The sequence below is a fragment of the Neltuma alba genome, unplaced genomic scaffold (assembly GCF_004799145.2).
Source record: "Neltuma alba isolate B1F8T4 unplaced genomic scaffold, ASM479914v2 tig00013510_pilon, whole genome shotgun sequence".
NCBI lineage: Eukaryota > Viridiplantae > Streptophyta > Magnoliopsida > Fabales > Fabaceae > Neltuma > Neltuma alba.
Window position 1 is genome coordinate 30713 of NW_021637733.1, and position 24350 is coordinate 55062.

General features: G+C 36.9%; 3 protein-coding genes across 3 annotated transcripts; 1 reads left to right on the forward strand and 2 right to left on the reverse strand.

Moving 5' to 3' along the window:
- The first annotated feature begins 335 nt into the window (after window positions 1-335).
- Window positions 336-4259, forward strand: LOC114737933 (tryptophan aminotransferase-related protein 2-like). The gene is made up of 5 exons (XM_028925939.1): window positions 336-589; window positions 2904-3210; window positions 3314-3594; window positions 3672-3964; window positions 4075-4259. Exons 1-5 carry the CDS (start codon window positions 336-338, stop codon window positions 4257-4259), a joined length of 1320 nt encoding a protein of 439 aa, XP_028781772.1.
- Window positions 4260-5094: 835 nt separating this feature from the next.
- LOC114737935 (oleosin 16.4 kDa-like) lies at window positions 5095-5801 on the reverse strand. Its single transcript, XM_028925941.1, has one exon. It carries the CDS (start codon window positions 5799-5801, stop codon window positions 5265-5267), a length of 537 nt encoding a protein of 178 aa, XP_028781774.1. The 3' UTR covers window positions 5095-5264.
- Window positions 5802-12728: 6927 nt separating this feature from the next.
- LOC114737944 (protein LATERAL ORGAN BOUNDARIES-like) lies at window positions 12729-14752 on the reverse strand. The gene is made up of 2 exons (XM_028925949.1): window positions 14657-14752; window positions 12729-13709 (listed from the first exon to the last, which is right to left on the reverse strand). Exon 2 carries the CDS (start codon window positions 13682-13684, stop codon window positions 13049-13051), a length of 636 nt encoding a protein of 211 aa, XP_028781782.1. The 5' UTR covers window positions 13685-13709; window positions 14657-14752; the 3' UTR covers window positions 12729-13048.
- Between the last annotated feature and the right edge of the window lie 9598 nt (window positions 14753-24350).

Consider the following 24350-nt stretch of genomic DNA (forward strand, 5'->3'; position numbering starts at 1 on the left):
AGCGGTTTTTTCAACTTAGATTTATGGTAGATATTTTTTTCGTTTTAACTCGTCACCCATCTGTTTCTCATGATGCCTTTTAATTTCGTAACATAGTTTAATACCATCTCTTGTACTTTCGCTTTTAATTATAAGACCTGATTTGATTTGTAGATTATAAATAAAGTCTTATAATTAGGATTGGAGGTAATATAAAACTTAGTTCTTTGAAGTTTAAGCATAATCATGTAAGAAGGAGCACAGAGGTCCTTCACTTGAGTACAAGTCCCGTCTCTCCAAGACTTTACTCTGTTTCAGTGGCCTGGTTGCTTGGTGCTCTGTTTTCTCCGGTGGTGATGGCGAATCTGAAGACTATATTATCTGGGAAGCACTTGTTGGCGCTGTCGTTGGCTTTGAATGCGAGTTTGGTGCTGAGAATGGGGTATGATCGTGGAAACAAAGAAGGGTCTTGTTTGAAGAAGACAGAGCACGAGGTTGATTCTGACACTGATAAACGTGTTAACTCTAGATCTGCACGTTTGGCCGTACCTTCCTATTCTAGTCGCACCAATCATCCCCAAGACAGGGACAGAGTCATCAATCTTGACTAGTAAGTGCTACCTTCAACCATTCTTGTTTCCATACTTTCAACTCTGTTCTCTGCTTTCTAAGTTAGTGTTATTAATGTCACTTGTTTCAATAGTTCAAGGCCATGAAGGCTGGCAGGGACTTGATTATCGTCTTTATATTTTTTTGTTTCCTTGGGGAAGAAACATTAAATCCGATCACATTAGTTTTTCCGAGATTTACTCCCAAGAGCGTCGGAGTTTCTGAAAACGACACAGATCAATCTTTCCAAGATGTTACTACACTATTTTTTTTTTTCCTTTTGCTTTTGGTTTCTTCATGCATGTCGCGTCTTTGTTCAAATGATTCCTTGATTTACTTTTTAGCAGTCTAAACAAATCACAAGTTTAATGGTTCAACCAATAATATCCTGCGCTAAACCGATGGGCTCGTAGCACCGCACGCTACACTTGTTCTCGCGTTAATCGTCGTCTTCTTCTTCTTATTTTGGTGCAACAGTTTCATCTTCTACTTGTACGGCATCCATTATTTGTCTTTTTCAAGAAAACAAAGATGGCACTTTTAAGGTTTCGATACCGAGGCCGAATATGCTAGTGTCGTGCCATAGTTCGATGACCCTCAGAAATCGTCGTTATGCATGTTAAATTAAGCCCTTTCCTTAAACTACCAAAATTCTGCATACATAAAAGCAGAGTAACAGTCCCCCAAAAAAAAAAATCTTGTTTACACTTTATCTTTGTACAGAACTGTTTGCATGGATGCTCAGACTTAAATCACACAAATTCAATTTTTATCATGTGACGTGCAAATGGAGTATTTGTCACGTAATCTTCACAAGTAACAGACTAACCTAATTTTTACATAAATTTCACATGTGTAGCTATATTTTTCTTCAACGTCGTGCGCGCGCGCGTGTATATATATGTGTGTGTATGGCGATTTTGATCTAGACAACTTTTCTTAAGACTTATGCAATGAAAAAAAATATGCAAATTAAGAAAACAAAGAAAGAAAAGATTTTTTTTTGGGGGGGGGGGGACATGTTCTCCCAACACCAGAAAGAAATCCTCGAGTTTTGAAAGCTATTCAATTGTTTGTTTGTTGTTGTTTTTTCCCCCATTATACAATGCAAAAATGAAAAATAAAGATGCTGAAAAATGTAATATTCTAAATTAGGTATTTAAGAGTTGAAAATGATAGAGAAAAAAGTGATGCGTGTTTTGGTGTTTTGTAAATGAAGTTAAATTACTAAAATGCTATTATATCAAAAAGTTTATTAACAAGTTTTGAACTGATAATGACAAAAAATGTATTGATAATGACAAGTTATTTATTAACAAGTTATGAACTGATAATGACAAGTGTAAAACAATCAATAATAAAAAATATACTAATAATAACAAGTTAGATAGTTTTTTTTAAAAATCTAATACAAAGACATTTTAGTCATATAACTGCATTTGTAAAATATCATGTCACACACCACTTTATGTCATTTTTAACTCTTAAGTGTCTAATTTAAAAAATGTTAATTTTAGAGTTTTTTTCCCTAAAATTTTGCCTTATACAATTACTTCCTCTTAAAAGTCAAAGGTTAGTTCAACGGGAAAAATAAAATTCTCTGGATTAAGACGGTCCGACTCAGAATTCATTTTGTCTTATGATCTAATTTTTATGTCTTTCATGGTCCACACCAAAAGAAATACTTCTCTGGTCTTTAATATAAGACCTATTTAATTAATTTGATTAGATTAAAGAAGTTAGATAAGTTAGTTAATTATAAGAAACGTGACACGTTTTTCCTAAAATACCATAATCATCTTTCTTAATACTCCATATTCCTCTTCTATTTGATTATGGTTGAGAAAGTATCCATAAGAATAATTTAGAAAAAATTAATAAATATAAAAAATGAGTATTATATTAAGTGCTATACAAAGTAGCGGAGGAGTATATTTTTTGAAGTATCTTCTCTGGCGAATTGCACATGGATCGGCAGGATCTGCCACATCGTGGTGTCCAGGGATATTGAGACATTGAACTGATGTGAAGCCACTGCATGAATCAATCTAATCGGTGTTTGCCTGATTCACAGATTCAATCCTCACTTGACATTTTCATTCTTCGTCCCTCACCCAATCCACTGTACTTGTACAGTTCCCACAATACCAGCTAATGTCGACACAAATTCAGCAGACTACACCCGAAGAAATAGAAATCTAATCATGAAAAATGCATGCTTCTTTACATTTGCTTTGCTTTTTTAATTTCTAACATCATGATGAAGATGCTAACACATTAATTATTAATTTGTGAACGAAAAATTACAAGCGCAGCGGAGATCCAAGTATGTATGAAAGATACTGGCGAGAAATGGGGGAGAAGACGACGATCACAATCCCGGGGTGGCAATCGATGAGCTATTTTTCGGGTTGGAGCGACGTGTGCTGGTTTCTGGAGGCAGAGTTTGCGACGGAGGTGGTCAGACTGCACAATGCGGTGGGAAACGCCGTCACACATGGCACCCACATCGTCGTCGGTACTGGCTCCTCTCACCTCATTATGGCCGCTCTTTATGCTCTCTCTCCTCCTCATCCTCCCCATCAACCTATCCCCGTCGTCTCTGCCACACCCTATTACTCGGTCTGTCACTTCTATTCAATCTAATCCAAATGAATTTCATCTCCTTTAACAAGGCTGTTGATAGATTTCTTTCTTTTTGTCCTCCTGGGAAATGAGCTTGCAGTCGTACCCAGCGATGGTTGATTTGCAGAGATCAGGTCTGTACAAATGGGGTGGTAGTGCTGAGAGTTTTGAGGAGGAAGGTCCCTACATAGAGCTAGTTACTTCTCCCAACAACCCCGACGGCTCTGAAAGACGATCCCTGATCAACCGTAGCCATGGCCTGCAGATTCACGACCTTGCTTATTATTGGCCGCAATATACTCCCATATCATCCCCTGCTCATCATCACGTAACCCTCTTCTCTCTTTCGAAATGCACCGGCCATGCCGGTACTCGCATTGGGTACAATTCCTACACTGAACTAGTTATTTATCTATTTCTCTGTGGGTGGTTTACATAGGCATAATGATGCTGTGCAGGTGGGCTCTTGTGAGAGACAGAGAGGTTGCGATGAAGATGAGCAAGTTTATAGAGGTCAGTACAATAGGTGTGTCGAAGGACTCACAGCTGAGGGCTGCTAGGATTCTAAGGGCAGTGTCCGAGAGCTGCCAAGGGCAACGAGGCGAATCATTCTTCGGGTTCAGCCACAATGTGATGGACCGGAGGTGGAAGCAACTCAGAGCAGTGGTTGCTCGCAGCGGCATGTTCAGTTTGCCCCGCTTCTCTCCCTCATTCTGCAACTTCTCGCGCCGAGTGGTGGAGCCTCGACCCGGTAATAAATCAATCAATTTGACTGATCATATAATAAGCTAAGTAGTTTTGTGTTATGTAGAGAATGCCACCAAGGGTACCTGCTTACTAATTTTATGGCTTTGGGTGCAGCTTTTGCTTGGTTGAAGTGTGAGGGAGACGTAGAGGACTGCGAAACATTCCTCAGGGAACACAAGATCAAGGGCCGAAGTGGAAGGCACTTTGGGGCCAGCCCAAAATATGTGAGGCTTAGCATGCTGGACTCCGATGAAAATTTCACGCTGTTTTTAGACCGACTCTGCTCGATACAGTCATGAACAAGGGGAATTACGGTGCTGATGAGCAAGACGCTGCCCCTAAATACTCTCTATTTCTGTTGACCCCTCTATTTATAGAAAAGGGAGCCTTCTCCAAATTATATGCGCTCAGTCTCACTGACTGCTTCCGAGCACGCTCTTCCTGGTCTTCCATCTATAATTCACTTAGATTGGAAATAAATAAACTGACTATTCTCCCTTTTTTTATTCTCATCTTCTTACGAACTGATAATATTTATTTTATAATTGAATAAGTGTTGATTTTGAATCTATTTGGATAAATCTATAAATAATTTACTGGATATACTTTTATCTCTTTGGCAAATTACAGGATAAAAATAGATTTTGTTATAAATTCTATTCATGTCTTATTTTATTTTATTAAATAATTAGGGAATCCAGGAGGGAGGGAAATAATAAAGAAAGTATAATATATATATATATATATATATATATATATAACACGTACAAGGAAAGCTGATGCATATAGCACGGGTTCATGGATTATCATTATATAATACTCTATCTAAATTTAAAATAGGTCTTAAATTTAGATTGGAGTATAATATATATAGACATCACAAACAAATGAAAGATGACATTGGTATGGCATTATTGGCATATGGATCCCTTGTATACTCACCATTATTCGGATGGATGCGAGGCATTTAATGTGATTCTGCGAACCTCTTGAAACAAGAAACTGTGTGTATTCCTCTTTTGATTCATTTTTTTTTTTTAATTAGCCCGATTTGGATTTAATTATATTGTCCTTTTAGCTTTGGGGATCTCACGGGTGGTTGAGAATTACGAATGAAATCGACCTGCGTACAAATAAACCATGAAGCTTGGAAATTTTACTGCAAAAGCAGACTACAGAGCACAATGGCACTACCGATTACTGAAACACACTCCGACACTTCCCGCGGTTTGTACCAAGAATACAAGAAGTCTTCACGGAGAACCAAAGCAGAGGGACCCACCAGAAATGATATCGAGATTCATTTAAGAGAATCTTTTCTCTTCTTGGGCCTTCCCACTTTGGGTCCTCTGTCGTGACTCCTTGCTCTTAGTCTGGGCCTCCTGCCCTGCTTCCTGCGCCTTGCTCAGCACAGTCTCACCGGCCTCCTTCACACTCTGGGCCGCGTGGCCTATCGTCTCCTCAGCGCGATGCTTTGCATATTCAAGCTGCTCCGACAGCCGCGAGCGGCGGAGAAAGTTGGCCAGCCACGTGAACGAGGAGAACGCGGTGACTCCGAAGGCCCCAGACGTCAAGAATCCGGCGACCGCCAAACCAATGAGGAACGCAGCGGGCAGCAGGACTGGGCTGAAAATGACGAACAGCGGGGTTGAGAGCGCGATGCCCACGACAGTTCCGGTTCCGGTGATGGCAGCGACGAAGAGTAGAAAAGCGCCGAGAGGGAGGAGGAAGGAGAGGGCCAAAACCTGAGAAGAGGAAGGAGCCTTCTCCGGGAAGACGGTGCTGGTTTGCGTTGGGTTGTGTTGGTAACGGTAGTAGTAGTCTTGGCGGATTTCGGCCATGGAAGACGCAGATGAGTTGTTTAAGTGTGATACTGATAGGAGCGTGATGAAGAGATGAGGGGGGGGGGAGTGGGAAGAGAGTTATAAGAGAAGAAAGGGAAGAGAGAAGGGAGAGAAGGACACGTGGAGAGGGAGGTGCACACTTGTTAAGGAAAGAGGGAGTGCATGTGCATGAGAGACATGTCGTGGTTTGACGGTGGACGGAGGGAATCAAATTAATGATGAATTATGGTTTGTGCAGAGTAATGCGTGGAGCCTTCTCTGCTTCTGCCACATGATTTAGCTTCGTGTTCATTCAGTTGTATGTGAGTTTGTGACTATCACAGCTACCAAATATCAACTTGCCTTCCATATAATTCCATTGCACGCATTTCCTACAGCTTTTATATGTATTATTGCATTTTTTATTTTAATGATTTAATTCATCATAGAAAGAGGCAAGCCACGTAATTCTTTTAAAGTACACCATCAATTATGGATATCAATTTTAAAAGATTAGATTTATCTGTACATCTTTATATCTTCATCAGCATTTTATTTTAAATTCTAATATCGCAATTTTCTTTTTCTGAATATTCAATTGCGAGTTTCATCAATTCAGTTCGCGGCGAAGGGAGGATGGGCCCAGTTCCATTCTGTCCAGCACAGAATAGCGAAGCAGTTTTGGCCCAAAACTTGGCCCAAAACTATTGGCCCAATCATCCTATGCTCACGAACATGTCTGAGCTGATCCCCAATTCGTGTTAGTTTGCGATCATTATTGTCATGTTTCATTTGCTCACTTGAGTGACGGGGATTCATTAAAGGATGCTTCTCTCTGGTCAAAAAATTAAAAAAAAAAAAAAAATTAAAGGATGCTTCTTGTGCGTATTGGTATTTCACCAACCTCATCAAGGTCGTTTATATCACGCCTGTCTCATCACCAGCGCAATAATTCTGTAACTCCATCTGTTTTGGAACAGTAATCATTTTGTGGTTTTTGGTTTTGTTTCAAATTATTATCATTTTAAATTTTTAGTCCAGAATTAATTCTTATAATGATAAAATATTGACAAAAATTATTTACCTACAAATAAATGGGGCTATTTTAATCTGATAAGACACTAATAACTTTAAATTCTTGGTATAATTTACCCTATTCATCAGTAGCTTTCTTAATCTGTGCGTCTTACTTCAAGGCGACTATTGATCAGGCTCCAAAAATAAAATTTCAACTTTCAAGGCTTGTTTTTCCGAAAATGTTGATTCAGTTTTTAACTTTAGTGTTATTAATGAATTAGTCGCATAGTATGGGGGAAAAAAAAAGACAAACCTTAGTTAAGATTACTCCTCTAGTCTTATTTATAGGGCAGAAAGATAAGATATTTTTTGGTCTTATTTATAAGAAATTGGGAGAAATTTTTTACATAGATGTACAATTTTACGCTTCATTTATTTTTGTATTGACTTTGTTACATGAGGTGTAATGTATATTAAACATAGATAAAATTAAAAAGTTAAATTTTAAATGAGAGTTAATAAATTTTAAGATTTTTTTTTGTTTTATATGAAACATGTTGGAAGTGATTTAAACTAGAGAAGCAGACGGGAAAAATTTTCCAATAAGCTAAAACACGGTTTTCCACAATCCAATTTCTTATTTATGAAATGTGCTCGGGACGTGAATACATATTTGTTATTATTGAGATTCTAAATTTAATAAATCTCTTATTTTGGGGACGGCTCTTCCGAATGAGAAACAAATGAAGCATAATCCGCTGACCCAGGATGCATGACGACAATTAAATTCTAAAAGGAAAGCCACTGACCCATAGAATTCTGCTTTGTACCATATCCATATCATTATTATTACTATTAATGAAAGGACCGGGGAGCATTATGACTAATCAGTGCTGTCTTCACAAAGTCAAAATTAGGCCCAGACACATCACTATTATATTCAAGACCCACCACCTTTTCCAAATTTGTTTGGTATTCCTAAGTACTAATAATTCCTGGCCCTCTCATAAACAATTCTCCTCCCAAGTCTTTTTCAGAATAAAATCTCCCCGTTGGCACAACTCAGGCATATCTTATATATACATTCTTCATTTCTTGATTCCTCTGTATTTTCACACCTCTTTTAAACGGCCGCAGAAAGCTTCAGATGAACAAAGCCAAAAGAATATATTTCTGAAAAAGAAAATCAAGGAAGAGAGAAAAGAGATAAAAGAAGGAATCTGTATGATTCGTCTCTAGGGGGAAGAAGAAGAAGAGGCTGAGAAGAGCATCTCTAATTTGACCCATAATTATAGGTATGCTCCGAACCGCAGTAGTGGCTACCATCATACTCATCATCATTGGAAATCTTATAGACCAACCACTTTAAGCATAAAGAATCCTAGTTTAGGGTCATAAAGAATAGGTAAAATCAAAAGTGAGCAATGGGCTCTCAACACATTAGCCTTTTTCTAGAGCTCATGCATGTGGTAGCATTGCTTTTAACTCTCCATCACTTGGATCTGTACTGTGTTATAATATTAATTAAGCTTATCAACCAAAGAAATTAAATATGCGCCTGTATGTATATATATATGTTGTGTACGCGGCATCTATATCTTTCTGCGATATCTTGAACAACTTTATATATTATTATCATAAGCTTCACTGGAAAAAGAAAAGCAAATTAAAGCTCTCTTTAGATATGAGTAATGATGACTTAGTCGGCGTCAAAATGGTTTGGTGCAAATGATCGATTCCTATAATCAATCAATAACCAAAATCATAATCCCATTTTCTGTATGATTCGTTCCCACTGACACAGGCATATGTCTGCTTGATTCTTCGAGGCAGCCCACTCCGCTCTTGTTCATATTATCTTCTTCCACTATATAAATTTATATTGATTGTTATTTGGAGAAGTGATCGGAGATCGGATGAATTATAAAAACAGACAATCATAACAGTCTATGAATCTGGTTGGAGTTCTGATTTTCTATTAATCATTAAAAGGCCGGCCCAATTTTTTAAATTTCAATAAATAAATACATATATAGTGTAATAAGGAATTATTATGAGCTATAATACAAGCACAGTTTTCATGTTTTTATTCCTAGATATGCTTCTTATATCTCTCAAACCATAATGGCCCAAATCCAGGAGACAAGTGTAATGAACATACCCTTGATAAAAGTAGTCAAAGTTGGAGCATAAATAAATCGAAAGAAAGAATTAGAACGGTGCTTGGACAGTATCCATCAGTATTGAAGAAAGCCAAATATCGAGGTAACGGAAGCTTTTAGATGATGAATGACTTTAGATAATTGATGATTCGTGTTCAGTTAATTGTTCCCCCACCAAAAGGAACTTGGTTTATTTACACGTATACATTTATACTCAAGTGAGTACTAGCATACTACCCCGTCTCTAATTATAAGAACATTTTGACTAAATTACGTTTTTTAAGAAAATAGTTAAAATTAATTAAAAGCAATTAATATGTAAAAAATGTAAGTTTTTTTTTATAAATACCCCTAATAAATGTAAGAGAGTAATAATGAGATAAATAGAGAGAAAATGTAATATATGAAATTTATTAGGGTAAAATAGATAACAATACATTAAATGTTCAGACAAACTCAAAAGGGACCTTATAAAAAGGACAAATCCATTCAAAAAAGAGGATCTTATAATTAGGGACAGAGGGAGTATAATCTTCAGAGACTTAAAACTGAATTAATGATAATCTCCATCATTGTGGAACCACTAATTAATTATTAATTGCTTTCTCTATAAGCTTGGATGTTATGTGAATCTAAAGTCCAAATCAAATTCGAAGCACCGACGATGAGCCCAGCGCACTGCCCATTCAAGAAATAAAGGCTTTGAAGGAGGAAGATGTGCGTAAGGGAAGTTATATTTTTTATTTGAGTATATATTCAGGATTTCATTAATTTTAGCAATAGCAGTTGAGCTATACTTGTCAAAGTCGGAATATTTGTCGTACACATAATTGAAATTAGTGGACACATCACAAATGCACAATTATGCTTGTGTCAATGACTGTCTGTAAATACGATTAGAATGACGAGACTTTTTTGTCTGTTTGACCACAATGAGACGAAGAACATGAGTACTATGTCATCATATGTACATTAGTACATGTCTGGGTCTGTGAATATCTATGAGGGGGGAAGAGAGAGAGAGAGCTTGAACATGGAAATCATACACAGCGAAAGATACAAGTCCTGGTCGTGTGGTGGCCAGTTCACAAGTGTAAGAGGACATAAAGAATTTCTTGTGGGGCTTTAAATAGGATAGGACCCCCCATCCTTCCCACCCCCCCACACACACACTTGCTGTTCTCTCGTTTGTCCTTTCTAATAACCTCACACTGCTAAATTTCACCCGTTCTTTTGCTTCTTTTCCACGTCTTTGGCGCAGAGTGATGAAGCTTGATGAGCTTGATAGATTCTGAAATTATGATTATATATTATTACTATTACATTCATTGATCAGAGGAACAACGATTTCAGAATGCCATGCTTACTTTTTACCTATCTCTCTCTCTCTGAGCCTCAAACAGTAGACTTATCTCATTGCACACTACTGCACCCTCCTTTCCCTTTCCCTTCTTGCTTATTAGCAACAAAATTATAAAATTGTATGTTCCAACTGTCAAAGTGTGCACTACTATAATATTATTATACCAGCTAAAAAGGACTTGACGTAGATGAGGGAGATATTCTGAGGGAAAGTTGATCAGGGATTAGATTTGATTCAACAAAAATTCGAAGAAAGAAAAAGCTGAGTCTTTTGGTGATCTCGAGGAAAGCACAGGGAGAGAAGAGAGAGAGAGAAGGTTGTGAATTGGAGGACTATGGACGTGATGACTCTCGCTGTAGCTATTATAAGAGCCTCTGCCAGGCCCTCGTGTCTCTTATCTTTCATATCCATATTGATATTCTTTGTGTGTATTTAAGAGAGGGAAAGAGGCGGAGAGAGGACGGTTCTGACTTCCTTTTTTTATTTTATGGGTGTAAGTTTTGTAACAGTGTCTGTGCTGAGATGGAGAAAAGAGACTGACAAAAGTGAACTCACAAACAGAACTCTCAAGCCCTGTGCCCATATGTTGATGACATTGCCAAGAGAGACATTAATGTTTTTATTAAATAAGAGAGAGAAAGATATATATCATCGAAGAAAATAAGGATGTAATTCCATCCGCCATCTATCAGGGTTTTTCTTTTTATTCTTGATGTTTGAATGATTTTTTTTTTTTGTAGGATGAAATGACGGCCAGCTTTATTCTGGGAGATGAAAGATTTCACCACATACTTTAGGGAACAAGAGGAGGTAATGCGGCTGAACTTGTAAGTTAGAAGACTGCTCTTTTCTTTCATCTGTGTTCTCTATTTTCTAATTCACGGGGGAAAAAAACCCTAACCCTTTATTTCTTTGTTTTTTCTCGGATCTCGAAACGGTATGTATTTGCTGCCACTTCTGGATTCTGATCTCACCAGGATCGGATCAGAATTTCGCCTGTCAAATTGAAAACTACCCAGGAAACCTCTTTCAAGACAAAACATGCAGTATGTAAATTAAGTCGTTTTCTTCTCGTTTCTTTAATTAATAATCAATGAAGCTAGCCGCACAAAGTTTTTCATTTTCATGGCCACAGCTAGCAATTTAAGGAGCCGGGTAAAACTATTTTCTCTTTATCCGTATGTGCATGCAAGTTGTCGTCGTCAATGTAGCTGCAGTCCATGAGAGAGTTGTGTTGTGACTTTCTGTTCATTGTCTCACTGTTTCACTGTATTTATCTGGGGCCAAGTGTTGCTGATAGTAACAGTTTCGAAGTGTTAGGGTGCTTCTCTTGGACAATTGGGGGGAAAATAAAATAAAACGAAAAAAGAAAAGCTGAAAACATAACCCTAAGTTTGAGCTACTACCACTGCTTTATGCATGGATCCAAAGAGGAAAGCGACTGTGGCTCACTATTTCAGATTCACATATATATATTTATTTATTTTTTAACAAAATTTTCAAACATGGTGGGGGTGGAGCTCAGCCTCAGCCTCAGCCTCACGGGGGAGACTCTGTGTTTGAAGCCAAGATATTCATCAACCACCTTTTTCTCAGTACATGATGAAAACTACAATTCAAAATGAGCTTCGATTGCATCAGAGACAAGTTCAGAAAAACACTGCTCGTTTTCCTTCTAGTTGTGTTCATCCAACACACTGTAGCTATAATAATTAACCAATGCGTACGTTTCCCAATAAATCTAGAGAGATATCACTAGCTATTAGATGATGCTGAGATATAGCAGTAAGACAGAGACTTTTATATGAGAAGTCTATAACTCTACATGAGACTACCTATACTGTGAACTTAAGCTTAATACTATATTATATCATTTTTCTGCGTCAGTGTTTGTTCTCTTGCTATCCATGCGTACTCTCAGTAAATTTGACCGACTTAAACTTTTGGTCATGCCTTTATTTTAGGGACACCTATATTGAACTAAGGCAACATAAAAAAAAAAAAAGTACAAACCTGTGGTTATAAATTAGCCTGAGAGAAATTGTGGTTAAAAAAGGTTAAAGAATGGTCCATAGCTACATAAACACACATATATGCAGGAGCAAAGTGGAAAACAATAAGAGAGAAGAATATATATAGGATAGAAAGTAGGAGTAAGGCGTCTAAGCCATAGACTTAGGCTTCAGAATCCTCTTTTTTAGATGAAGAAAATGTTATTACTTCATATTTATTATTCTGAAAGATCAACAATGACAGAATGTCAACTTCGGCGCATGCACATATTGCACATGCCTAGATAGTTGCACTGAAAAACAAAGAGGTCTAGCAGCCTTACATTAGTATGAATGTTTCCGACCAGACTTATTATTTAGGTCCTAAACCCACAGTCCTACTTAAAATTACTTCTGGCAATGAAGTTCCAACAAATACAATTCATCATCGTCTTGAACTTAGCCTTACACAATAAAAATTAAGAATTAAAAAGGAAATTAAACAGTAGACCGTCACGGTCGCCTAGATATAGCGTTATAGCTAGCAGAAAGGTCCAAGTAAGGCTACATGGCTAGAGACCAATTCATGACTAGTTCATCACTGCTTCACAAACTAGATATATATAATAGTAACACTTGCATCAGAATGCTGCAGGGAAGGCCATGCCTCAAAAGGGTAGAAATAAAAACCCTAGACGAGTTTTTTTTTTCCCTCTCTGCAAACTTAAAAATCTACAAATTACCTCCACCACCTCCTGCAGCTCCCTCATCGATGCCATCAGAAGCTGTATCAGCCCATGGAATAGTATACGGAAGAGAGTAATTATAAGAAGCAGGAAATTGCCTGTACAACCCACCACCTCCTCCCCCTAGTCCTCCTTCATTATTGCCGATCCTTCCATTAATATACTCCATAGTCGTCGACCTTGGCCGCTGAGGAAGTTGTTGAACTTGAAGTGATGAAGGTGTGATTCCTAAACCAGGTGGCACCATAGAGAGAGAATTAGCCGGAGGGATCTCGTTGCAGGCATAACGGAGAAGATCGGCATTTGCAGCATCGAGCTCCTTCTGAAGCCTCTGAACCTGTCTCTGAAGGAAGGAGATGGCTCCGACGCAACCATAAACTGGGTCTCTCACGCGCGCCTCTGCTTCGTAGGCGAGAGAGTTGACGGCGTCTTCTCTCTGGTGAGGAAGGAGCTCGTTGAGAAGCTTGGTGACGTTGCTGGCACCGAAGATTTTGTGCACGTGGGCGAATTTTTGAGGCTCCTCGGGTGGGAAGTAGGGCGCGAAGATGCAACCTGGCATGCATTTTCTTCTCAGGAATTTGCAGGCAGCGCAAGGAGATGAGTAAGAGCTTGATGATGCCATTTTTCTCTTCTCTCTCGATGGATCTCTGCAACAGAATAAATTAATGGCACATATAAAAACCGCATGAGAAGCTTTTTATTCTTAATTCCACGATCTCTATATGTCCAGTCTCTCTGGTAAGAAATAGTTTTACTTTTAATTATAAGGAAAGGTGAAACCAGTACAGCTAATGGGATCTGATGCTATATATATAGTATATACATATATATATCAGTTGCACCTTTGCACCTCTTTTTATCTATCCTTTGATTTCCGCCTATCTCATGTTTTCTGTGTGCTCTTTGATGTAGTCATCAACAGCAGGTGAAGTTCATGAGGTTGGTTGATATAGAAATTATCAGCTTACTTCTATAAAAATTAGAAACACCTGTCTCATGACATCAATTTTTGGATAATTGTATCATCGTTTACCTTACCTTTCCCTTCTAGACTCCATATATAAACCACTCTCTCTTTCTCCCTCTTACTTCGTCCTGTGAATTGTGAGGGGAAACAAGAAAAGAAGTGTTGTTTTTAAACTTCGAACTCCCAGACCCGGTGTTAATTCTGTAGATTTCTTTCGTTTAAATTTAGTTCCTGGGTTTGTCGTCTTCTCCTTTTATGAACGCAATTCTCTCTCCCCCTGACACTTGCTCTCAGCGAAGAAATGTTCGAGAACACTTCATATCGTTCTTCTGCTGGTAGAATTCAGCTGCATGATCAAGTAGAGAGTCAAAGAATTCCTCCTGAATATAAGGTGAATTAGGGATCTGGGCTGCTGGAACAATTGCCATTACATATATTTCATACAAGGCTGCATCAAAAGATGCATCGAGTGGGAAAGCCCTGAACAGTGACTTCTTAAAAGGATTTCAATATGTCTATGAATTGTTACTTTACTAAAAAAAACAAAACAAAACAAAAACAGAGAAAAAGAACTATAAACATAGAAAAAGAACAAGCAGTCTAGCTATTACATGAACATGAACTTACCTGTTTATGATATAGGTTTCTTTGATCAGATGAAGGAAAAGGGAACTACCTTTCCCTTGTGGGAGGTCCTTCGGAAGCTGCTTTTAATTTTCCTCCCCTCCAGACAAAGTCATAGCCTTAGCCAATGAGAGGTATATAATAGTCACAGATTTCTTATAGGAAGAGAGAGCACACCCTAGAGAGGAAACCCTAATTGGAGGAGAGAGACACGCACAGAGAGATAAAGAGAGAGAAAGAAAGGACGCTGATAATTTAGTAGTGGGAAAAAGTGACAGTAGAGAGAAGGCAGAGAGAGCAGTGAGTGAGTGGATGGAGAAGGAATGGATGCAAAAGACAAAGGTAATAAATGGAGGTACACTAAAAAAGAATGACTATGACCCTGCATCTAATAATAATATCTGGAATGTGAGCATGTTTCCCATTCTCATTCCCCCTCCATCTCATGCACTCACACTCCCTGTCAATTATCAAAACGCATTAGGTTCAATCAGTGTTTAATTATAGGGAACAATGTTTCCTTGGGATCACTGGTTAGGCACATAAAATTTGAAATCAGTCCACTATGAGACAGACTTTGCAAAATAATTTAGATAACATATATCAGAAAAAGAAAAAGCGCGTCGCATAACATGGGTAAGATCAAAGTGATCATTATTAGGACTCGGGCCTAAACATTTGGATGCCTAGGAGACGCTTAGAGGGATTGCTTTACTGTCTAGTTGTACCATGACATACAGATGAGACTCATAGGTACGGTCATATTTTGCTTCAGAGATAGTTGGACTTTTGTGTCTATATCAATTGACTGTCCGTCTTCTTGGACTCTAAACAATGATGTCAGAGTGAGTTAACATAATGCTTAATACTTGCTTTTTATTGCCCTGCATTGGGACGCGAAATCCATATTATTTAAGTTACATGCATGAATATGACAGAATAAAAGTGGAATGATCCTTAGAAAAAAAGAGAGAAGAGAAAGGAGAAAGAGTTTCTGATTACCCAAGATCTGAAAGATCTGCCGTAGTTATTGTATTCACAAAAACATCAGCATACTATGCGGTGAAATTTCGTGTACTTATTTGACCCACATTATTCAATAATTACGGAATTATGGTTCCTCATCACAAAAGGAGGGAGGGAGGGAGGGAGAGAGAGAGAGAGAGAGAATAAGAATAATGATTGTATTCATCCAGCGCCAACGATTGACTACATGAGGATATTGGCTTTAGCAATATACCTGCAGGTAGTTAATTTCCTTCCTTTATTAGTTTATTACCTTTCGGTTGTGCAGTCAAAAGGGGGAAATATATATTACTTCATATAATAAAATACTAACAAAAAAGAGAAAGAAGATGCATGATAGTGATTAGGAACGGGACATGTTTTGAAAATCCGGACAAAAGAAAATTACACCTTTCCTCGTACATATTTAACTAAATAAAGCATGTTTCGAGTCTGCACCACCGTCTGATTAACATTAAATCGTTAATCTGCCGAAATAAAGGGTTTTGACTATAGTTCATATCTCTATCAATCGCAGAGAAAAGTAGGATCAACCCATAATACAATCTACAGACAATAGAATTAATTATGGACATGTCTAGTACACATCAGTGTGATCGCTTGAACTTCATATTCAACTGGCTATGGCACATACTGTAACTTGCTGGTCGACACTTGAGAGAACAAGACCCTCAAGAATTAGGCCCTCCTGTCAATTTTAAGGCACAGTAGCTAGGCTCTAGTAAAGCCAGAAAATCTCTTTTGATATCTAAATGATATGAATCATTGGCTCATATATATATATGTGCTTGTGTGTGTGTGTGTATGAAATCTAATGGAGTTAGATTTAGAGCTCGAAAGGTCAAATTTTGTTGCTGCAGGCTACTCCTTTCCATATCATGTCTCTGCACACGCGCAGCATTTAAAGCTTTCTGTTGTGTGCCTATAAATGTTGGCTCCCTACATTTGTTTTCAGCTCCATCCACATCAAAGTCTCGGTAATTTAAAATCAAAAGTGATAGATGTATGTTTCCCGCGCGTTTTAAGTAATTTGTAGTAATGGGTAAAATCAAGCGGCTTTTCACATGGCAAAGTATCCTGTATCATAATTACGTACGTACAACTGTTTTACACATATGTTCATGTGGCCACGGCACGCATCATTTTTCTGAGCTGTACATTCATTGTTAAATACTCTGAAAAAGTATAGGAATACTGTTAAAGATACATAATCTTACCAGATAATTATGAAAAGCAAAGAAATAATATATTATAATAGCGAAAAGGAGATTTCTCTTATTTTACGCGTGATTAAATTTCGATAATTCTCATGAATATGCATATAGATGAAAAATCAAACTTGTTTTATCCAATTTATTCATTTGTTTGTGAGGGATATAGCCTTTACCACTTCGGTGACAAGGTGATAGCGCCACATGTTTTCCCATTAGCAGATTTCAATAGGTTCCCCTAGCTCCCTAGCTAGAGTAGCGATCACTCGTCACTTGACTTCTATATAGATATTAATTATAACATAATATCTTTGATGATCGGTTTAGGGGTAAAATCCAAAGGGAAAAGTGAAGAGGTTAGAAGGTTAATTATGCTGGTTAAGCAATTCCTATTGAATTAAATTATTGGTATATATAGATAATAGTAGAAAGTTTATTGCTTGGCCTTGAGTCTGGAACCGGTAGGAGTGCAGTATATAATGTGTGTGTGTGTGTGTGTAGGTTTAGTATCTTTGCTAAAAAAGCAGGGTTTAGTATCATATGCTCTTCCATGAGGAATTCAAGATTATTCCCATCGGTTCGCGTAAGAGTTGTTTAATCGAGTCATGGAAGAAGGGAAGCAAAGCATTTTTCATTTGGGATTTTCCTTTTCTCTAATTTCTTCTCCTCGCCAACTCCTTTCCCATGGCCTTCCCAAATTATCCCTACACTTAATGCGAAATTTATGTTACTCTATAGATATATATATATATATATGTATATTTATATAGTTGTTGTTAGGAGTATATTAACCGATCAACATGTTGCATTTAATTTGGATGATAAATTCTATAGGCGGCTTTTGATTTATCTTAAACAAGCACCAAGGAAAAAAGAAATTTGAAATTTACGGTAAGCCACACACACGCTCACTCTCATCTGAAGACTCATAACGTATTTCTATTTAATTAATATGTTATTACTAGAAAATATTTTTACAGAAAAATTAATTCTAACTTGGAAAGGAAGTGTGATTGTGTCAATGTAAATTAATGCAATAGTCTGCATAAACACCACTTGTGTTTAGGTCAGGTGGCTTTTTTTTTTTTTTGTGTTAGTTGCAAAACAAAACTTAAATATATGATGTTTTTCAGAGTCGGCATTAATGAACTTTGTTTATGTTATTAATTTCTCACAGAATGTGGTATAGCGTCTCCATTTCTTTATTAAGTAATGAATGCTTTGCTAATAATTAACATTATTATCTCATTGTTTGATGCTTACTTTTATCCAAACCCTATCGATAATTTGTAAAAGAAGAAGCATGTATCAAAAAAAAATTGTAAAAGAAGAAGCAACGTAACTGGAAGCAGTAAAAAAAAAAAAAAAGAGTATAGCAATTTGACAAACGAGATGCACGTACTAAACTAATGATAAAAGATTGGATATACATTACGTTTATTATTTGAAACATATGTTTCTCGAGTTGTCTATTTTGTTGAATTCTGTGCCCGATATTAATTTGAAACTCTCTTAACTTTCTCCAAAGAGAACACGAAAGAAGACAGTTGAAAGAGAGGGACCAGATTGATGAACACAATGAATATATATATATATGTATATAATACTCTATCTATATACGTATAAACTGAAGGCCTGGATCGGACATTATAGAAGATGAAAAAGAGAGAAAAGGGTGGAAGAAGACAGTGGTCCACAACTGTGGTAGCCGCACTTAGTCCTTATCACTTTCCCAATCCTTTCTTATCATCATTTTCTAGTCTTCCGTCTCCCCCATCCACAATTTCTTCACAGACCCCATCTCTCTTTCTCTCTCTCTCTCTCAACCTTCCCATTATTTCTCATTAGCCCTTTGATTTTGACACCACTCTCACTCTTCTGATACCCTTGTCCCTCCCTTTCCATTATTTCCCCACAAAACAAACACAGTATTATTACAGCCCCCACTACTCTCTATCCTCCATCTTCGATACTACGTCCACCATCCTAGCCTTTCTCATCTTATAACAGTAGTACATATCGCAAGAGAAACAGAAAAAATGATAATGCATGATGAGAATATAAATGGCTAGGTAATAATTCATATTATTTTTTCTTACATTGCAAGCGTGGATTACAGTATACATACAGTAGTATTGAAGATTCAACTTGAATTTTGCTGTAGCGAAAAAGGTTTGACGACAAAAAACGTAATCGATTTTAAGTGATTTGAGGAAGGTAATTGGGGAATGAGATTGTGCGACACGACGTGTCGTGGTAGCACTTTCTATATATTCCTGGGAAGGGAGAATGAATTTGAGACGTGAGAGGAAGTATTAGATGATGGGATGTAACAAAATAGAGAGAAATATAGGGCTTTTGATATTAGGGTACACGTGGGAAAGAGTCATCTTTATTTGTTGGAATAGTGAGATTCCTTTTCACTAACTTACCAAACCCTAACTATACAAACAGCTCTTGCACACATGTGACCTCATACGGAAATTCAACAGCAAACCTGTTCTATCTATGTTCATACGCCATACCCCTATTTTACTGCCTCTTATTGTTCCTATTTATACAGCTCTCCACTTAATAAAGAAAAACAGTCACTGTACTTTCTTTTTTGTAAAAAAAAAATGGTTGACATGAAACCAAACACCAAAAAAACATTCGACCTGGCTACTCTACATATAGTCTCTACCAAACACAAACCTCCCCACCTGCCACTGATGATCAGTACTTGCTTTCTTCATTTTTTTGGAGGGGTTTGGTTTTTAGTTCCTAATTATAACCATTTTCTTATTAAATACAAAGACGTCCCTACTTTGCTTGGTGAGTGTGCACTTTCCATGTTGGTATGTGATATGACTGCAGTAACTGTGATTAATATCGCAACTGAAATTATCACCTACGGGCAAGCATCTAATATAAAGCAAACATTCAACTAAAAGTTTATACTATTCTATTCTGTGTGTTTTTTTAAATATAACTCGTCAAGATTCTGATTCCTACTTGACACAAAAGAATCTCATGCGTCTCTTTCGCTCTCATAATTACCATTACTAGTAGCTCCTTTCCAAATGGCCATTGGAAACGAAATTCAGTTAATTAGGATTAACGAAGAAGAGGGCTCTTCACTACCTCTCAATTCTATAATCATTTAGGGCAAACCTAGTGCCACATTTTTTTATTTATTACAAACGCCTTGTCAGAAATGCAAGTCTATTGTAAATGCTTATTTGGCAAGAAATTAGAGAATCAGAGAGACTCTTCTTTGCTGGTTTTCTGTTTTGTTTGCGTTCTGCACTGCTATTTCTCTCGTTCTCAGCCATTTATGATGAGGCAATAGAAATAAAAACGAGTAGAGAAGCAAAGCTTTAATGAGTTCGGATTATTGCCATCTGCAAGGTTTAACCAATCATACAGATGTCCGGGTAATGCAGAGAATTGTTCTATATGTTACAGTAAATTGTGAAACAAGTAGGAAGGGTCATCATAGAAACTCATAAATGGAATTACACTCTCAGAAAAAGGATGTGAGCACCTAGCTTTAGTTATCCTGCAGCACCCTGTTTTTGGCATCAAAATCAGATTCCATATATCAAGTAACGGCAGATGATTAGCACAATCATAAGTAGTGCAAGAAAGGTTTGCACATAGTGGATTAGAGCCAAGAAAGAGAGGAGATCGAAGAATGAATTGACTCAATAAGTGGGTTCTCGCGCAGAGCCAAAGAATCGTTATACTTTCTTTTCTTTTCAGGGCGATGAAAAGTTTGGCATCTGAATTGTTTACTCTGATGTGGACTTCTTGATGGTGACTCTGTGCTCAACATGCCAAAATTATATTATTATCACTTGCCATGGTACGAATCACGTATAATTAAAAGGGAAGGCATCCATCGTGGGTAGGCATATATCAAATGTGGGCATTAGTTCTTCTTATCTTACAATTATGATCATATCATGAACTTCTATTCCAGCAATCCACTCAAGTAAGAAAATTCCTTAGGTGCTTTTGGTGGCCACGCAAAATTTTATATTAAGTGAATTAATAAAAGAAGAAAAGTATATCATCAAAATGACAGCAAAATAGTACTGCCAAAAAAAAGGCAAAAAAGAAACGAGGAAAAAGAAGAAAAGGAAAAAAGAGAAGAAAACAAAAAGGCAAAGTAAAGCTTGATATTTTTGCAACCTTATCAATGATATTACCTTGAACCCTTGTCAACGGACGCAGGAAGCATCAGCTAATTAAATCACTATGTAGTGTGTAACCTACAGTAATGTATATTACAGTACATCTTAAATACGTCCTTCAAGATTCACAAATCACTTTTGAGAATGCAATGCAAACTTCTGTACTTGAAGAATAGCACAAGAAATAAAACAAAATTTAGTATTTAAGAAAAAAACATGATACAGAAGTACTAGCACAATTTTTTAGTAAGCTCGGTAATCACTAGGAAGTCATGACCAACACTTTTTTAAGAATGCAGCTCTATTTGGCACGATATGACTTTCAGTTAGCTATCTATATAGCTAAGTTTACGATAATGGTAGTCATTATTGTTAAATTATAATCCGGAAAACCAGGTAGCCTTGTCTGTGGTCACATATCTCAATTCGCCAATGAAACCTCATTTACATACCAGCTAATTAATGGTTAGCTTCCAAGGAAACTTTACTGTGATTGAAGGGAAGGTCCCCCCGAGGTGGCTCATGGGAGCAGTAATACTCAAGAGAGTCACAATTATTCATGTATATGGATCAATGATCAAACATGGCAGCAGTAACTAAAGAAAACAAAGGGAAATTACCACTTGAAGAATTGAGTACTAACCTGGTGAACTGGTGGTCCACAGATTTTCTGCCGCTTGCAAGTATAACTCAGCTCCCGCATTCAGCACTTCATGACACGTGAAGACCCTGGAAAATAGCAGATTAGGAATGCGATGTTGCTTCTGACAGATAAACGCACAAATGATAGAAAAGTTTGGCTAAATTTTAGCCACTGAATGCTTCAAGTGTAGTCACTTTCTCAGTGCATTTTCAGCTCAGAAGCCAATTTTTGAAAATACATGCATGCTGAAACTGACCATCAGGAATTGAAAATGATGACAAGCAAATCTCTCTGCAGGCCTTAATTATTGTGCTCAGTGCGATCCAGTCAATAGTGAGTCACGTTCATGTTTCTTTAGACATTAGATCTATCAGAGAGATAAGATATCAGTCCAAACAAAAATGAGACAGCGATCAATCATATTTAACAAGTGAAACCCTGCAGACATGATGAGGTTGTACTTTATAGGATTGACTAATGCAAACAAATGGACCAATCAAACTCTAGGTATTATTTAACTTTTCTACTAACTCCATAGTCACATATAAGCTGCGCCTCTCAGTCTCTACGCTCTACGTGTTTATTATCTGATAAGAATACAAATTTCCCTCCTCAAAAACTGAGTCTTCCATATATTTGTATAATTTACGTTCAGCTTTCAGTTTTGCACGTAGTTAACTATACAGACAAAACGTGGGGTTCTACCCCTTGTGAAAACCCAAAAAAATTCGGACAAATTGTTGGGCATCTCAATACTAATACAAGGAAGCTTTTAAATAGTAAGAGACTTCTCTATAACTGACAAGAGTACTTCCTGTATAAAGAGAACTAACAGAGGACTAACCGGGTTTCTGCCTTGTTAATTTTCAGAATTAGCCAAAAAAACTGCCTCCAGTTAAGGCATCTTTGTCCGATCACCTGTTATTATTCCCTGCAATATACTGAGAAGTTACGCCTCGTGAACATAGTGCTCAGGTCTAGCTTTAATGTTAAACTCATCTTTCGTTATCCTCAAAATCTACACATCATCTTTTGATTAGGTCAGCTTCGTAACAAGCACAAAGAAGAGCAGAGAAAGTGGACTTGTACTAACCTTTAATCACTTATCCAGAATCCTATCAAAAATCCTGAAAGCCTAAAAAAACACAGCTTTGCAAGCTATAAGAGCTGAAATAACCGAATGACAAAGAAATGATATTCAGTTTTGGACTTAGCACAACCCTGGGTCTCACTTTCAGGTTTTACATTTGTTGACTGGGATGCAGAAGATCGAAACAGAATCCGCCATCTTACCTTCCCAGTTTAATTTTTGGAAAATTACGGCTTCTTCTCGTAATCTGCACGTCATGCATTTACATTTCGAGTAGTACCAGCAAACTACCCACAAGAATATTAGAATCAAATTCACTTTTCATTCCCAAGCCACGCATTTCTTGGGAAATGAGTAAAACGTCGCCGTCTTGGACATAAGGATGAAGGCCTGAGAATTTCAGAGGCTGAAGTGAAAACAGATTCTGAGAGAGACGCGTCTTACACTTACTGCAAAATCACCATATCATGCAATTACTATAAATAACGAAAGCGCTTTTGTGATGCAGAAAGAAACTCACTGAAAAGGAACAACGATCAGTGGTGAACAAGACAAACTTGTTACAAGTTATAATGTGATTCCATAAATGCTCTGCATCAGTTTTCCCCCTTTTGTAGGCTACAGAGCCTTGCACAGCCAAATTTTTTGTTCCATTTTTTCCCCCAAGACATTATATTTTAAGCAAAAGATTTATGTTTTCTGTGAAGGATATTTAGGAAGTCTCTCAAACAAAATGTCCTCGCCCTCGGCCATGACTAATTTATATTTGAATTAAAAAGTCCTGCTAATTAATACTATCTCCGGTCCTAATTATAAGAGTTAGTTGACTAATTTGAAAAGATTAAGGAAAGAAATTAAGTTAGTTATTTGTCATAAATAGGTGTTGTTTTTCCTAAAATATCCTTGCTAATCAAGTGTATTAACTAGAATTACCATTGTTAGAAGAACTGTTTTAGAAAAAAAAATGTATAAATATTAAGACAACGTGGATTAGAATCTTCTATTTAAGATTAAAATAAAAGTCAAACGAAGTCCTGTATAAAGACCGAGGTAGTATGTAAAGTGGTCTTTTTCAAATAAATATAAACTAGATTGGAAGCACACATATTTTGTATGAAGTTTAAAGCAAGTCGCATTATTTACATAATCTTAATAGTGTTTTTTTTTTTCATATATAAGACCTAACAAAACATATGTGCTTATAATTATATATTCATATTTATTGTTCAATTGATGAACTTCTAATCCCAATTATTTATGATAATTTTCGTGTGTTTTATTTAATCGTAAAATTAGCATTTAGATTCCTACTAGCGTTCCGCGACCCAAAGTAAACTAAGGTTATAAATAAGACAAAACTGCAATTTGCAATTCAGAAGCAAATATGGACCATTTGTGGAGGCATATTAGTAACTATATTTGCCTTATACTCTTTTTTTTTTTCCTGACCAAAATTTGCCTTATACTCTAGCTTTTCAACTGTTTTATCTAATAATTTGCATCTCTGTAGGAAACATGTAATTTATTTAGTTAATCACTCAAACTCGTA

Bases quoted from the DNA above. Each gene is read 5' to 3' on its own strand.
- LOC114737933 (XM_028925939.1), top strand. From the start codon at position 336: ATGGCGAATCTGAAGACTATATTATCTGGGAAGCACTTGTTGGCGCTG. The intron at 3,211-3,313 runs GTCTGTCACTTC...ATGAGCTTGCAG, and splicing joins CTGCCACACCCTATTACTCG to TCGTACCCAGCGATGGTTGA. The intron at 3,965-4,074 runs GTAATAAATCAA...CTTTGGGTGCAG, and splicing joins AGTGGTGGAGCCTCGACCCG to CTTTTGCTTGGTTGAAGTGT.
- LOC114737935 (XM_028925941.1), bottom strand. From the start codon at position 5,801: ATGGCCGAAATCCGCCAAGACTACTACTACCGTTACCAACACAACCCA.
- LOC114737944 (XM_028925949.1), bottom strand. From the start codon at position 13,684: ATGGCATCATCAAGCTCTTACTCATCTCCTTGCGCTGCCTGCAAATTC.